The following is a 15,890-nucleotide window of genomic DNA, read 5'->3' on the forward strand; positions in this document are numbered from 1 at the left end:
GGTGTGACTTCTGGAAAAAGGCCTTTCCGCATTCCCCGCAGCCGTAGGGCTTCTCCCCGGTGTGGATCCTGGAGTGGATGAGGCGGCAGGATTTCCGGGAGAAGGACCGCGCGCATCCCCCGCAGCCGCAGGGCTTCTCCCCCGTGTGAGTCCACTGATGCAGGGTGAGGTGTGACTTCTGGAAAAAGGCCTTTCCGCATTCCCCGCAGCCGTAGGGCTTCTCCCCGGTGTGGATCCTGGAGTGGATGAGGCGGCAGGATTTCCGGGAGAAGGACCGCGCGCATCCCCCGCAGCCGCAGGGCTTCTCCCCCGTGTGGGAGCGAAGGTGCTCGATGAGGCGCGACTTGTGGCAAGTTTTCTCACACTCCCAACACTTGTAAGGCTTCGCTCCGGCGTGAACTGTGCCCGGGACACACAGGCGTGTCTTCCGGAAGATCGTTTTACCACTTCTGCTGTCTCTAGCGGGTTTCTCCTTTGTGTGAGTTCCCTGTTTGTCAGGACAAACCTTCTCCCTGAAACCACTCCCCCGTTCACTGCACGCAGTGATTTCTCCCCCGCGTGGACCCCGTGACGTACCCTGAGGTCCGATCTGCAGGACAAGGCTTTCCCACACTTCGTGCATTCGTGGGGTTTCTCACTACTGGCTCCCTGAGCTGCAGGAAATCCCTCGTCACAGCTTAAAGCACTTCTACACTGGTGACCTCCGCGTGGATTCGCTCCTGAAGGTGGAGTTTCAAGTTGCGAATAGAGAACAAGTTTCCGTGGCCGTCGCACTCAAATCTCCTCCTCGCCAGGTAGGCGTTAGGAGTGAAGTCCAGGTTACACATCAAACTCTTTCTGCACAAGTCACATGTGCGGACCTGCTGAAGGAGGTTTGGGTTCTGATGGAGTTTTTTTCCTAGTTCGTTACAGTCATGAAGCTCATTTCGGGTCCAGTCTTTCTTGTCTAGGACCGTATTGCTCAAACGTTGGTCTTGGTGTTGCTGTTGGCTATCTGGCTGGGTAGCAACTTGCCAAACTTCTTCTAGAAAAAAAAAAACAAAACACAAACTCTTGGGTTTTTTTTCTTTGAGACGGAGTCTCACTCCATTGCCCAAGCTGGAGTGTACTGGCATGATCTTGGCTCACTGCAACCTCTGCCTCCCAGGTTCAAGTGATTTTCCCGCCTCAACCTCCTGAGTAGCTGGGATTACAGGTGCCAGCCACCATGCCCAGCTAATTTTTGTATTGTTAGTACAGACAGGGTTTCACCATTTTGGCCAGGCTGGTCTTGAACTCCTGGCCTCAGGTGATCTGCTGGCCTCGGCCTCCCAAAGTGCAGGGATTACAGGCGTGAGCCACCGCACCCGGCCATAAATTTGTTAATCTTGGAGTACTGTATCACAAAACTGTTGGCAGAAAAGCTTGAAGGGAGCATTCATTTTGTGGTTTTAAGCCTAATTGCCTGTAATCCCAGCTACTCAGGAGGCTGAGGTGGGAAGGTCGCTTGAGCCTGGGAGGTTGAAGCTGTACTGAGCCATGATCACACCACCACACTCCAGCCTGGGTGATGGAGTGAAACTCTGTCCCAAAAAGTAGTAAAACCAAGTTCCCGGTCCCTTTCTTAAGGCCTGGGTTACACAGAGGCCTTCACTATCCACCCTTCCCATGTTCTCCCGACCTATGCTCCCTTTCATTCTGTATACCAACTGGATTTTCTCAAAACATGAGTTCCTTTTTGTTGTTGAGATGGAGTCTCACTCTGTCGCCAGGCTGGAGTGCAGTGGCGCAATCTCGACTCACTGCAACCTCAGCCTCCTGGGTTCAAGCGATTCTCCTGCCTCAGCCTCTCAAGTAGCTGGGATTACAGGCATATGCCACCACACCCGGCTAATTTTTTGTATTTTTAGTAGAGACAGGGTTTCACCATGTTGGTCAGGCTGGCCTCAGGTGATCCGCCCACCTGGACATTCCAAAGTGCTGGGATTACAGGCTTGAGTCACCGCACCCAGCCATGAGGTCTTTATTGTTAAAGGAATTATCTTAGAGCTAGCAGCATTTTCTGCAGTGACTTATTCTCACGTGGACCTATGGATCTTTATGATGTCCAACAGAAGAATACTAGAGTACACACAAGCCATCCTGGCCTCAGATTCCCTGCTATCTCCTGATGCCTGTATTACCACTTGTTTTTGTTTTGGTGACAGGGTCTCACTCTGTCACCCAGGCTGAAGCATGGTAGTGCAATCATGGCTCATTGCAGCCTCAAACTCCCGGGCTCCAGCGATCATCCCACCTCAGCCTCCCAAGTAGCTGGGACTACAGGTGCATGCCACCACGTCCAGCTAGTTTTTAAAATTGTTTTTGTAGATATGGGGGTCTCACGATGTTGCCCAGGCTTGTCTTGAGCTTGTGGCCTCAGGCGATCCTCCTGCCTTGGCCTCCCAATCAGCTGGGATTATAAAAATTAGCCAGGCATGGTGGCTCATGCCTAGTTTCTTTTTTTGTAGAGATGGAGTTTTGCTATGTTGCCCAAGCTAGTCCCGAACTCCTGGCCTCAAGCGATTCTTTTGCCTCAGCCTCTCTAAATGCTGAGATTACAGGCATGAGCCACCACACCTGGTATATCTTCATTTGCATTTTAAACTAAAGATGCTACCTGCTGCCTCACCTCTGAGGCTCATGTCCAACTCAAGGGTGTCACTCCTCTGTTTAGAAGTTCCTGGCTGGGTGCAGTGGCTCACACCTGTAATCCCAGCACTTTGGGAAGCGAAGGTGGGCAGATCACCTGGGGTCAGGAGTCTGAGACCAGCCTGGTCAACATGGTGAAACCCCATCTCTACTAAAAATACAAAAATTAGCCAGGCATGGTGGCGCATGCCTGTAATCCCAGCTACTTGGGAGACTAAGGCAGGAGGACTGCTTGATCCCGGGAGGCAGAGGTTGCAGTGAGCCAAGACTGTACCACTGCACTCCAGCCTGGGCGACAGAGAACGATTCTCTCAAAAAAAAAAAAAAAAAAAAAAAAAAAAAAGTTCCTGGCCAGGCGCAGTGGCTCACACCTGTAATCCCAGCACTTTGGGAGGCCGAGGCAGGTGGATCACCTGAGGTCAGGAGTTCGAGACCAGCCTGACCAACATGGAGAAACCCCCTTTCTACTAAAAATACAAAAAAATTAGCTGGGCGTGGTGGCACATGCCTGTAATCCCAGGTACTCGGGAGGCTGAGGCAGGAGAATCCCTTTAACTTGGGAGGCAGAGGTTACAGTGAGCCAAGATCATGCCACTGCACTCCAGCCTGGGCAACAAGAGCGAAATTCTGACACAAAGAAAAAAAAAATAGTTCCTGAGCTGAACTGCTGATTTTTTTTTTTTTTTTTTTGAGATGGAGTCTCAGCTCTGTAGCCCAGACTGGAGTCCAGTAGCGCGATCTTGGCTCACTACAAGCTCCGCCTCCCAGGTTCACACCATTCTCCTGCCTCAGCCTCCCGAGTAGCTGGGACTACAGGCACCTGCCACCACACCAGGCTAATTTTTTTTATTTTTTATTTTTCAGTAGAGACGGGGTTTCACCATGTTAGCCAGAATAGTCTCGATCTCCTGACCTTGTGATCCGCCCGCCTCAGCCTCCCAAAGTGCTGGGATTACAGGCGTGAGCCACTGCGCCCAGCCGAACTGCTGAATTTCTGAGAGGTAAAGACCACCTGTTCATCTCCGCCATCAGATTTCTAGGGTGAGACCCATCCAGGGGTATTTTTAAAGCTCCCCAAGTAATTTTCGTGTGGATCATCAATTAATTAGCAGCGTCCTGAACAAACACGTGACAAAGAATCCTTCTCCTGATCCAAAGAGAGATTAAAGGAGTGTCCCCCAGAGCTTTTCAAAGAAACACGGACAAATGAAATAACAGCTCTTCTCCCCATGGGGTTATACTGAGTACAGCCCATTAGGCAGAATGGAGCCATATTACATGGTTTTGAAAGAAGAATTTAAAAGTCATATAAAAGGTAATGTACTAGGCTGGATAGTAGAGTAACCAGATGCGTGAAGTAAACAAAGTTGACATTAACCTCTAAGATCGGCCAGGCACAGTGACTCACACTTGTAATCCCAGCACTTTAAGAGGCCGGGGTGGGAGGATCGCTTGAGCCCAGGAGTTCAACACAATCCTGGGCAACATCGTGAGACCCCATCTCTACAAAAAAAACCTTGAAGATGAGCCAAGTTTCTTTTTCTTTTTTTTTTTTCTTTTTCTTTTTTTTTTTTTTTTAAGAAACAGGGTCTTGCGTGATCATAGCTCACTGCAACCTCGACCTCCTGGACTCAAGCGATCCTCCAGCCTCAGCCTCCCAAAGTGCTGGGACTACAGGTGACAGCTGCCATGCCTGGAGGGTTTAATTACTTCTGATTCCATTACTGGTGCCAGCTGATGTTCGATTTTTGTTTTTTTGAGATGCGGTCAAGCTCTGTTGCCCAGGCTGGAGGAACCACAACTCATTGTAGCCTCAACCTCCTGGGCTCAAGTGATCCTCCCGCCTCAGCCCCCGATTAGATGAGACTACAGGCACGTGCCACCACGCCCAGCTAATTTTTGTATTTTTAGTAGAAATGGGGTTTCACCCTGTTGGCCAGGCTGGTCTCAATCTCCTAAACCCATGTGATCTGCCTGCCTCAGCCTCTCAAAGTGCTGGGATTGCAGGTGTGAACCACCATGCCTGGCCCCTGAATAAGCATTTAATAGAAAATAACCCAGCCCCTTCGTTTTCTGCAGCAGAAACTGGGTGATCAGCATAAATCAATGCCACAGGAAGGTGAGCTGGGAGGGAGACAGCAGTGATTTAACCTCATCAAGTTGGCCAGGTGCAATGGCTCACACCTGTAATCCCAGCACTTTAGGAGGCTGAGGTGGGTGGATCACGAGGTCAGGAGATCGAGACCATCCTGGCCAACATGGTGAAACAGGATCTCCACTAAAAATACAAAAATTAGCCAGGTGTGGTGGTGCACGCCTGTAGTCCCAGCTACTCGGGAGGCAGAGGTTGCAGTGAGCCGAGATCACGCCACTACACTCCAGTCTGGCAGACAGAGTGAGACTCCATCTCAAAAATAGTCATTAAGTACACTAAAGGACAGGAATAGCTTTCTCCAGTTTCTGGGTATGAAGAAGAGAAAGGGGACTAAATTTTACGTGTGGCAAAGATGTTTTTGAGGCATTTCACAGTGAAAGAAAAAGATGAAAACAACAACAAACGGCACGCCCAGCCAAAATCCCAGGCTTTTAAGAACAGTTGCCTGAAACAAGAGGACATCCGGCCAGGCGCCATGGCTCACACCTGTAATCCCAGCACTTTGGGAGGCCAAGGCAGGTGGATCACCTGAGTTCAGGAGTTTGAAACCAGCCTGACCAACATGGTGAAACCCGGTCTCTACTAAAAATACAAAATAAGTCACTCATGGTGGCAGGCGCCTGTAATCCCTGCTACTCAAGAGGCTGAGGCAGGAGAATGGCTTGAACCTGGGAGGTGGAGGTTGCAATGAGCTGACATGGCGCCACTGCACTCCAGCCTGGGCAACTGAGTGAGACTCCATCTCAAAAAACAAGACAAGACAACATCCACGGGTTCTGCTTTGCAGACTTCCAGGAGCCTCATCCCCCGGCCCCCTGCAGGCCACCCGCTCACCTGGGAAGCTCCACGTCCTTATCTCTTCCTCCTCCATCCATGGCTCCTTCCCCTGCTCCAAACTGGAGATCACAGCTGGTTTGCTGACTTGACACCCTGTTGGGGAGAAACAGTTAAAGGATTTGTGCTGAGCCAGCTGGGCCTTCCAAGCAAGCAGACAGTTCAGCCTGCAAAACAAAAGGTGGACGTCTCAGCCACAGAGAGCTGTTTCGCTTGGCAGGATAACTTCACAAGGACTCCAGTGGGATCGAGACTCTGACCACTGAAACCCAAGGCCAAGCACTTTTATTTTTCACACAGGGTCTTGCTCTGTTGCCCAGGCTGGAGTGCAATGGCACAATCACAGCTCACTGCAGCCTCAATCTCCTGCACTCCACTCAAGTGGTCCTCCCGTCTCAGCCTCCCGAGTAGCTGGGACTACAAGCAGGCATCACCACCCTCAACTAATTTTTTAATTTTTTTGTAGAGATGGGGTTTTGCCATGTTGCCCAGGCAAGTCTTGAACTCGGGCCTCAAGTGATCCTTCCATTTGAGACTCGCAAGTAGCTGGGACTGCAGGCACATGCCACCATGCCTGGCTAATTTTTTATTTTTTGTTTGTATAGATCGGGTCTTACACCTGTAGCTCAAGCAATCCTCCCACCTCGGCCTCCTGAAGTGCTGGGATCACAGGCATGAGCCACTATGCCCAGCCTAGCACTTTCAGTGCGTGAGCAGTTTCCCAGTTTTATACAACTAAGAAAAAGCGTTCATGTAACCCGAGGACCACGGGGAAGTCTTCCTCACCCACAGAGAGCAGGTGGCTGTAGTTCTCCAGCATCACATCCTGGTACAGGGCCCTCTGCTCCAGGTCCAGCTGCTGCCACTCTTTCCGGGTGAAGCCCACAGCCACGTCCCCGAATGACAGTGATCCCTGGAACAGCACATGGCTGATTAATGTGGAGTGGTTGGCACTGGGTACCATGGCAAAGGCATAGAGGAGACTGATCTTACACCTTCCGAGGTCAGCTTTCCCCATATTAGGTTACATAGGAAGCTGAGCACACCCCTAACTTTGTACTACACTTTGTGGAAGAGAAAAAAAATAATCATTAGAAAAAAAATCTCGACCAGGTGCAGTGGCTCACGCCTGTAATCCCAGCACTTTGAGGGGCTGAAATGGGTGGATTGCTTGAGGTTAGGAGTTTGAGACCAGCCTGGCCAACATAGTGAAATCCCATCTCTACAAAAAATATATTAGATGGATGTGCTGGTGGGTGCCTATAATCCCAGCTACCAGGGAGGCTCAGGCAGGAGAATTTCTTCAACCCAGGAGGCATAGGTTGTAGTGAGCCGAGATCCCGCCCTTGCACTCCAGGCTAGACAACAGAGTGAGACTCCATCTTTAAAAAAAAAAAAAAAAAAAAGCATGTGAGGGTTGGGGGGCTTTCGTCACTGTGGCAGAGGTCAAGGGGGGATGCTGGGTAGAAAGAGCTGTGGTGGGTCCCCCAGACACATGCTGCTGGGGTGGTGAGGGATGTTCATAGGCAAATGGGTGACCCAAATTGTCCCCAATGGTGAGACAAGCGCTTGCAGAGGAGGGGCAGGAAGCAGGGCACAGCCCGGGGGCAGCAGCAGGGACCGGGAGCTATGTGGGGGTGGGGAGAGGCAATCCACAAAGCAGCCCAGAGCTCTGATCACCCTACGGACCCTGGGTTCTCTTCCAGACCACACTCTGATCTCTAGAAAACTTATGACCAAGAGCTAAAGGCTGCTGAAGCCAGTGACTTGTTTTTTTGAGACAGGATCTCACTGTGTTGCCCAGGCTGGAGTGCAATGTGCAATATCGGCTCACTGCAACCTCCACCTCCTGGGTTCAAGTAATTCTCCTGCCTCAGCGGCCCAAGTAGCTGGGATTACAGGCATACGCCAAGCTAATTTATGTATTTTTAGTAGAGACGGGGTTTCACCATGAGGCCAGGCTGGTCTCAAACTCCCGACCTCAGGTGGTCCAGCTACCTCAGCCTCCCAAAGTGCTGGGATTACAGGTGTGAGCTATCATGCCTGGCGTCTACGTAGTGTAGTATATGTATATACATTACATATATATATAGTCAATGTAGTTTACATACATGTATATATATATACAATGTCTACATAGTTTTTATACATACACATCCAATGTCTACATAGTTAATTCATGTCTGTAATTTCTATGTAATTTATTCATACATAATTTCTATATAAATATATAATTTCCGTGTAAATATATAATTTCTATAGATATGCCTCTCATGGGTTTATTCATGAAATAACATATGAAAAGCACAGAGACCACAAAAGTGCTGGACAGACAGCGTTTAACCCGGTCATTGTCATCTTCAGTACACAGACTGCCCTAACACAGAGTCACTCCCAGTGGGATTTGCCTTCCTACAGTGGCTTCTGGCTGGGCACGGTGGCTCATGCCTGTAATCCTAGCACTTTGGGAGGCTGAGGCAGGCGGATCACGAGGTCAGGAGATCGAGACCATCCTGGCTAACATGGTAAAACCCCATCTCTACTAAAAATACAAAAAAGTTAGCCAGGCATGGTGGCAGGCGCCTGTAGTCCCAGCTACTCGGGGGGCTGAGGCAGGAGAATGGCATGAACCTGGGGGGCAGAGGTTGCAGTGAGCCGAGATCGCGCCACTGCACTCCAGCCTGGGCGACAGAGCAAGACTCCATCTCAAAAAACAAAAACAAAAACAAAAAACCAACAGTGGCTTCCAAGAAAGACAACAAGGGAAACCTCCAGCTTCACAGACAGGGTGGGTGTGGCTCGCCACCTTGTTCTGGCCTCTCCTACTGCTCTGAGACATTTCTGGTGTGAAACACCCAGACATCCCTGGCTTCACAAAGCACAAAGAAACCCAGGCCCTGTGAAAGTTTTCCTTCCTGGAGTGGACAGTGGTAATGTTCATGAGGCCTCATCTTCCTCTGGGACCAGCCCCTTCCTGCCCCTGTGCACAGCTGCCTGGACAGAGGGCCTAATACACCTGAGCTAGGCTGGACCAACAGAATCCTCCCCGAAGAGCTTTCAAAATTGGATCAATGAAGGGAGATTCAGTCCCTCACAGCGGCAGAACTTGCAGCTGGGAGGAGAGGAGCTGGGGCCACGCTATTTCTGGCCACATAGAGTCAGCATGAGAAGAAAGTCACACAAGTGCGGGGTGCAGTGGCTCACGCCTGTAATCCCAGCACTTTGGGAGGCCGAGGAGGGCGGACATGAGGTCAGGAGATCGAGACCATCCTGGCTAACATGGTGAAACCCTGTCTCTACTAAAAATACAAAAAATTAGCCAGGCATGGTGGCGGGCATCTGTAGTCCCAGCTACTGGGGAGGCTGAGGCAGGAGAATGGCGTGAACCCGGGAGGGGGAGCTTGCAGTGAGCTGAGATTGCGCCAGTGCACTCCAGCTTGGGTGACAGAGCGAGACTCCATCTCCAAAAAAAAAAAGAAAAAGTCACAGAGGCAGAGAACAGGGAACAAAGATTCCTGGCGATACCTGGTTTGCCAGATGCCTCTGGAGCCTGACTGCACACCAGCTCTTCCCAGGGCTCGCGTGCTGCCTTATAGATTTTTTTTTTTTTTTTTTTTTTTTTGAGACAGGCTCTCCCTCTGTTGCCCAGGCTGGAGTCCAAAGGCACGATCACAGCTCATTGCAGCCTCGACCTCCTAGGCTCAAGTGATCCTCCCACCTTAGCCTCCCGCGCAGCTGGGAGTACAAGCATGTGCCACCACGCCTGGCTAATTTTTGTATTTTTTGTAGAGATGGGGTCTTGCCACATTACCTAGGCTGGTCTTGAACTCCTGGCCTTAAGCAATCCTCCTGCCTCAGCTTCCCAAAGTTCTAGAATTACTTTTTTTTTTTTAATCCTAACCTACTTCTAGTTGGATTTCTGGCTTTTCCAACTTCAAGGATTAGAACTTCTCACCAGTGCACTCCACACTCACACATTCCTAGAACCCGGGGTGAAGAGCAGAAGAAGGAGAATGCTTCCAGGCTGATGGAAAACACTGATGTCACTCACATGCAAAGAGAGCTAACAGCCAAGTGGGCGGATCACCTGAGGTCAGGAGTTCGAGACCAGCCTGGCTAATATGATGAAACTCCATCTCTAAAAATACAAAAATTAGTCGGGCGTGGTGGCACATGCCTATATTCCCAGCTGCTCAGGAGGCTGAGGCAGGAGAATCACTTGAACCCAGGAGGTAGAGATTGCAGTGAACCAACATAGTGCCACTGCACTCCACCCTGGGCGACAGAGCCAGACTCCATCTCAAAAAAAATTTTTTTAATTAAAAAAAACCATTATGGCAAGCAATTTCTGACGAGATCAGGCATGTTCAGGGTGGTGTGGTGGTAGACATGGCAGGCTGTTTCAAGAACACACAGTTCATTCATTCATTCCTCTAGATAATGCAGTGTTACATCCAGGTCACTGGGCACCGCACAAGGCTGTCTCTGTAGACCTGAGTGTTCTGCATCCCCAAACAACCAGAATCACAGACGGCTGCTTTGGCATAATATCTGCTGTTTATACAGAGAGGAAGAAAAGTCACAAGAGATTTCCTGTTGTGTTTCTTTCAAGGTGGTTGTTATTGAGGAACGGGCCTGCTACATCTTGCATACAAAGATCAAATATATCTTTAAATGCCCTAAAGAGCTGTATTTCCCCTGAGAAGTACACACGGTTGTCCAAAACAGACAACACAAGTCATATATTAGATGGAATCTGCCTGCCTTTTTAAAGTGACAGAAATGTCAGATATAAATTTACAAGGCATCGGGCTGGGCGTGGTGGCTCATGCCTGTAATCCCAGTACTTTGGGAGGCCGAAGTGTGTGGATCACTTGAGGTCAGGAGTTCGAGACCAGCCTGGCCAATGTGGTGAAACCCTGTCTTTACTAAAAATACAAAAATTAGCTGTGTGTGGTGGCAAGTGCCTGTAAGGAGGCTGAGGCAGGAGAATCGCTTGAACCCAGGAGGCAGAGGTTGCAGTGAGCCAAGATTATGCCACTGTATTCCAGCCTGGGTGACAGAGCAAGACTCCGTCTCAAAAAAAAAAAAAATTTATAAGGCATCTCATAACTGCGGCAGCCTCTACAGTATCTCCACCCTGCCCTTCCCACAACCTTGATCTTCCATTCTCTTCCTGTTTTCACTGATCCTGATTTCCGTTTGCATTTTGTTTTATCGGATACCCATTTTTTTTTTTTTTTTTTTTTAAGACAGAGTCTCACTCTGTCACCCAGGCTGCAGTGCAATGGCGCGATCTCAGCTCAGTGCAACCTCTACCTCCTGGGTTCAAGTGATTCCCCTGCCTCAGCCTCCTGAGTAGCTGGGATTACAGGCTCGTGCCACCACACCTGTCTAATTTTGTATTTTTAGTAGAGACACGGTTTCACCACGTTGGCCAGGCTGGTCTTGAACTCCTGACCTCAGGTGATCCGCCTACTTTGGCCTCCCACAGTGCTGGGATTACCAGCGTGAGCCACCACGCCCAGCCTTTATTAGTCATGTTCTTATGAGCATCCGAAATCCCTGCTGAAAAAATGCAGTAGAAAGAAATGCCACACTCACCTGGGCCATGGTTCTTCCTTGCTGTTCTGGAAAAGCGGACACCTGTGAAGGCAGACATCAGGGTGGGGAGAGAGGATATGAGAGGCCATGCTTGCCTGTGGGCTCCCAATCAACTGCTGGGACCACCCCCGCCCTGGCACAGGTGGGAGAAAACCTCCTCTGAAGGGTCCCCATTATCAAAGCAAAGCCCTCACCTTGCAAATGTCATAGGGACTCAATCTTGTGAGGCCTGACTTGGATTTTTTTTTGTTTTTTGAAATGGGGTTTCACTGTGTCGCCCAGGCTGGAACACAGCGATGCAATCACGACTCAGTGCAGCCCTGGACTCCCAGGCTCCAGCGATCCTCCCACATCAGCCTCCCGAGAAGCTGGGACTATAGGTGTGTCACATGCCCAGCTAATATATATATATATATATATATTTTTTTTTTTTTTTTCTTTTGAGACAGAGTCTCACTCTTTCGCCCAGGCCGGACTGCAGTGACGCTATCTCGGCTCACTGCAAGCTCCGCCTCCCGGATTCATGCCATTCTCCTGCCTCAGCCTCCCGAGTAGCTGGGACTACAAGCGTGTGCCACCATGCTTGAATAATTTTTTGTATTTTTAGTAGAGACGGGGTTTCACCGTGTTAGCCATGATGGTCTCGATCTCCTGACCTCGTGATCTGCCCTCCTCGGCCTCCCAAAGTGCTGGGATTACAAGCGTAAGTCACTGCGCCCAGCCATGCCCAGCTAATTTTTAAATTTTTTGGTAGAGACAGGGTCTCACTGTATTGCCCAGGCTGGTCTCAAACTCCTGGGTTCAAGCAATCTGCCTGCCTCAGCCTCCCAAAACCTTGGGATTAGAGGGGTGAACCACCACGACTGACTGGAGTTTTTCTTAATGAGTATGTGCATCTGTGTCTCAGTAACCAATGTGCAATTTACTACAATCCCCACCCATTACCCAAAAATGTAATTACTAGAAATTTATTCTGAAGAAACAGGCCGGACACAGAGGCTCACGCCTGTAATCACCACACTTTGGGAGGCCGAGGCAGGTGCATCACCTGAGGTCAGGAGTTCAAGACCAGCTTGGCCAATATGGTGAAACCCCATCTCTACTAAAAATACAAAAATCAGCTGGGTGTGGTGGCATGTGCCTGTAATCCCAGCTACTCAAGAGGCTGAGGCAGGAGAATCTCTTGAACTTGGGAGGCAGAGGTTGCGGGGAGCCAAGATTGCGCCATACCACTGCACTCCAGCCTGAGCGACACAGCAAGACTCCATCCCCCCCAAAAAATAAGAAAACTTTTTTGAGGGGATAGGGTCTTGCTGTTGCCCAGGCTGGAGTGCAGTGGTGCAATCTCGGCTTCCTGCGACCTGTGCCTCCTGGGTTCAAGTGATTCTCATGCCTTAGCCTCCCACATAGCTGGGATTACAGGCACACACCAGCAAGCCTGGCTAATTTTTTGTATTTTTACTAGATATGGGGTTTCACCATGTTGGCCAGGCTGGTCTCCAACTCCTGACCTCAGGTGATCCACCCACCTCAGCCTCCCAAAGTGCTGGGATTACAGGCGTGAGCCACCATGCCCGGCCTATTTTTATTTTTTGTAGAGGCCAGGCGCAGTGTTTCACCCCTGTAATACCAGCTACTTGGGAGGCTGAGGCAGGAGAATCGCTTGAGCCTCTGAGGTGGACGTGGCAGTGAGCTGTGATCGTACTACTGTTCTCCAGCCTGGGCAACAGAGTGAGACTCCGTCTAAAAACCAAAACATATATATATGCTTTTTGTAGAGTCATGGTCCTGCGATGTTGCTCAGGCTGGTCTCGAACTCCTGGCCTCAAGTGATCCTCCCACCTTGGCCTCCCAAAGTGCTGGGATTACAAGCATGCATCACTGTGCCTGGCCTGTTTCTTGTTTGTATACATCGACTACAAACTACAGCACATGTAATAAGTTTGTAAACATACATCTATAAACAAAAAATTCTGGGCCAGGCACAGTGGCTCAAGCCTGTAATCCCAGCACTTTGGGAGGCGGAGGCGGGTGGATCACTTGAGGTCAGGAGTTCGAGACCAGCCTGACCAACATGGTGAAACCCCATCTCTACTAAAAATACAAAATTAGCCGGGCATGGTGGCGGGTGCCAGTAATCCCAGCTACTCGGGAGGCCGAGAGGCAGGAGAATCACTTGAACCAGGGAGGCGGAAGTTGCAGTGAGCCAAGATCGCGCCACTGCACTCCAGCCTGGGCAACAAAGCAAAACCCCATCTCAAAAAATAAAATAAAAAAGATTCTGAAGAAAAGACACAGAATATTAACAATGATTATCTTTGCATCGTAGGACTTTCATTTGGTTGGTTTTGTTTTGGTGTTTTTTCTTCAGATAGGGTCTCGCTCTGTTGCCCAGGCTGCAGTGCAGTGGCACATTCACAGCTCGCTGCAACCTCTGCCTCCCGGGCTCAATTGATCCTCCGGCCTCAGCCTCCCAAGTAGCTGGGACTACGACACATACTACCATGCCTGGCTAATTTTTGTATTTTTTGTGGAGACAGGGTTTCACCATGTTGCCCAGGCTGGTCTCGAACTCCTAGGGGCTCAAGTGATCCTCCTGCCTCAGCCTCCCAAAGTTGCTGGGATTACAGGCATGAGCTGCCTCACTGGGCGGATTTTTTTCTTAACATATTGATATTTTCTAATTTCTTCAACGATAAATTGGTGCTGTTTCACATGTAAATATTTCATAAGAATATACATGCATTTTACTGGGTTTTCTCCCCATGGGCTCCTATCAAAGTCCTTCCCCTGGTGAAAGGGAAGCCATGGGGAGGGCTGAAGGCGGAGAAGGTGGGACGGGCCAAGTCTTAGCCATGATTATGGAACAGTGGAAGAAGACCCTGTCTGGTGCTCGGGAGCCCTGGGCGTGAGTGCCGGCTCACCCTCTACTGTGCGTGGCGGTTCTGAATGTCTCTCTCACACCCGTTTTGTTTGGTCTTTGACGTGAGAAGGAGAAACAAAAAACTCAGTTTAAGAAAGCAAACTCTGGCCAGGCGTGGTGGCTCACGCCTGTAATCCCAACACTTTGGGAGGCTGAGGCAGGTGGATTACCTGAGGTCAGGAGTTTGAGGCCAGCCTGGCCAACATGGCAAAACCCCATCTTTACCAAAAATACAAAAATTAGCCGGATGTGGTAGTGGGCGCCTATAATCCCAGCTACTCGGGAGGTGGAAGCAGGAGAATTGCTTGAACCCAGGAGGCGGAGGTTGCAGAATGCCGAGATCAGTCACTTAAAAAAAAAAAAAAAAAGATTGGCTCCCCCCCAACCCCCACCCCAAAGAAAGCAAATTCTATGGCTTGACTATAGCGTAGGATCCAGGGACAGTGTGGTCCGGGCTTGTCCTCTGAGCACCAGGGACATGCTCTGGCCCTGAGCCCACAAACTTGTACTCCCTAAAGCAAGAGCCTCTTTCTCCTCCTAGCAAACCTTCCACTCAACTGAAACCTAGATGATCCCTCAACGTGACCACCCAGCAAACCCATGTTTGCTGTGTCCCCCAGCGGGCTGGGACCATTTCAGGCACATGGACCTTGGGTTTTTTATGGAGTTTTGCTCTTGTTGCCCAGGCTGGAGTGCAGTGGTGCGATCTTGGCTCACTGCAACCTTTGCCTCCTGGGTTCAAGCGATTCTCCAGCCTCAGCCTCCTGAGTAGCTGGGATTATAGGCACCCACTACCACACCCAGGTAATGTTAGTATTTTTAGTAGAGACAGGGTTTTGCCATGTTAGCCAGGTTGGTCTCAAACTCCTGACCTCAGGTGATCTGCCCGCCTCAGCCTCCCAAAGTGCTGGGATTACAGGCATGAGCCACCATGCCCAGCCCCAGGTACATGGACCTTGGGAGCTGCCACCCTCCACGTGACCCTCCGGCTTCAGCCCTAAGCTATGTGAAGAGGTCTCAGAACTGGGGTCTCGCTTTCCAAAGCAGATTCCTGCTCCCCGTTGTCAAGTTCTTCATAGGAATGCTTTTACTCCCAGCATGCCTGGGTCTCGAACACTTGGGCAACTCCACTTGGCTGCCAAGGCTCTGCTCCCCTACTGAGAACTTACCTTCAGGTGGGGACTCAAGCTTCAGCCTCTGAGGTTCTCGGGACCAGGGTAGAAACAAGCTTGCTATGCCGAGAGGAGGGACCCACCTTGCTGACAAAGTCCGATCCTGAGCTTTTGCAAAGACACCAGGAAAACCTGAAATTAAAATGACGCAGGGAGGCTCACATGAAAATATTAGCACACCTGTCATCTCAGTACTTTGGGAGCCTGAGGCAGGAGAATTGCTTGAGGCCAGGAGTTCGAGACCAGCCTAGTCAACAAACACCCCACCTCTACAGGGGGAAAAGAAGACATTGGCAGGGTTACCTTTACCGCTGATAGAGAGAAACCAATCTGTGGCAGAAGGGAAAGTCAGAAAGCCTAGAACACGAGACAGAGTCCATGCTCTGTTTCTGGCTTTGAAAATGGAGGGACCGGCTGGGCACGGTGGCTCATGCCTCTAATCCCAGCACTTTGGGAGGTCGAGGTGGGTGCGTCGCCTGAGGTCAGCAGTTGGAGACCAGCCTGGCCAATATGGTGAAACCCTTCTGTACTA

The 15,890-nt window shown here is 50.2% G+C and overlaps 1 protein-coding gene across 1 annotated transcript; it reads right to left on the reverse strand.

The window, feature by feature from the left end:
• Positions 1-677: 677 nt before the first annotated feature.
• On the reverse strand, positions 678-15,607 carry LOC740445 (putative protein ZNF815). Its single transcript, XM_016957053.4, has 5 exons — positions 15,356-15,607; positions 11,264-11,305; positions 6,446-6,572; positions 5,660-5,755; positions 678-1,024 (listed from the first exon to the last, which is right to left on the reverse strand). The coding sequence occupies exons 2-5, from the start codon at positions 11,270-11,272 to the stop codon at positions 678-680; spliced, it is 579 nt and encodes a 192-aa protein (XP_016812542.1). The 5' UTR covers positions 11,273-11,305; positions 15,356-15,607.
• Between the last annotated feature and the right edge of the window lie 283 nt (positions 15,608-15,890).

This window comes from Pan troglodytes, chromosome 6 (genome assembly GCF_028858775.2).
Source record: "Pan troglodytes isolate AG18354 chromosome 6, NHGRI_mPanTro3-v2.0_pri, whole genome shotgun sequence".
Classification (NCBI taxonomy): Eukaryota; Metazoa; Chordata; class Mammalia; order Primates; family Hominidae; genus Pan; species Pan troglodytes.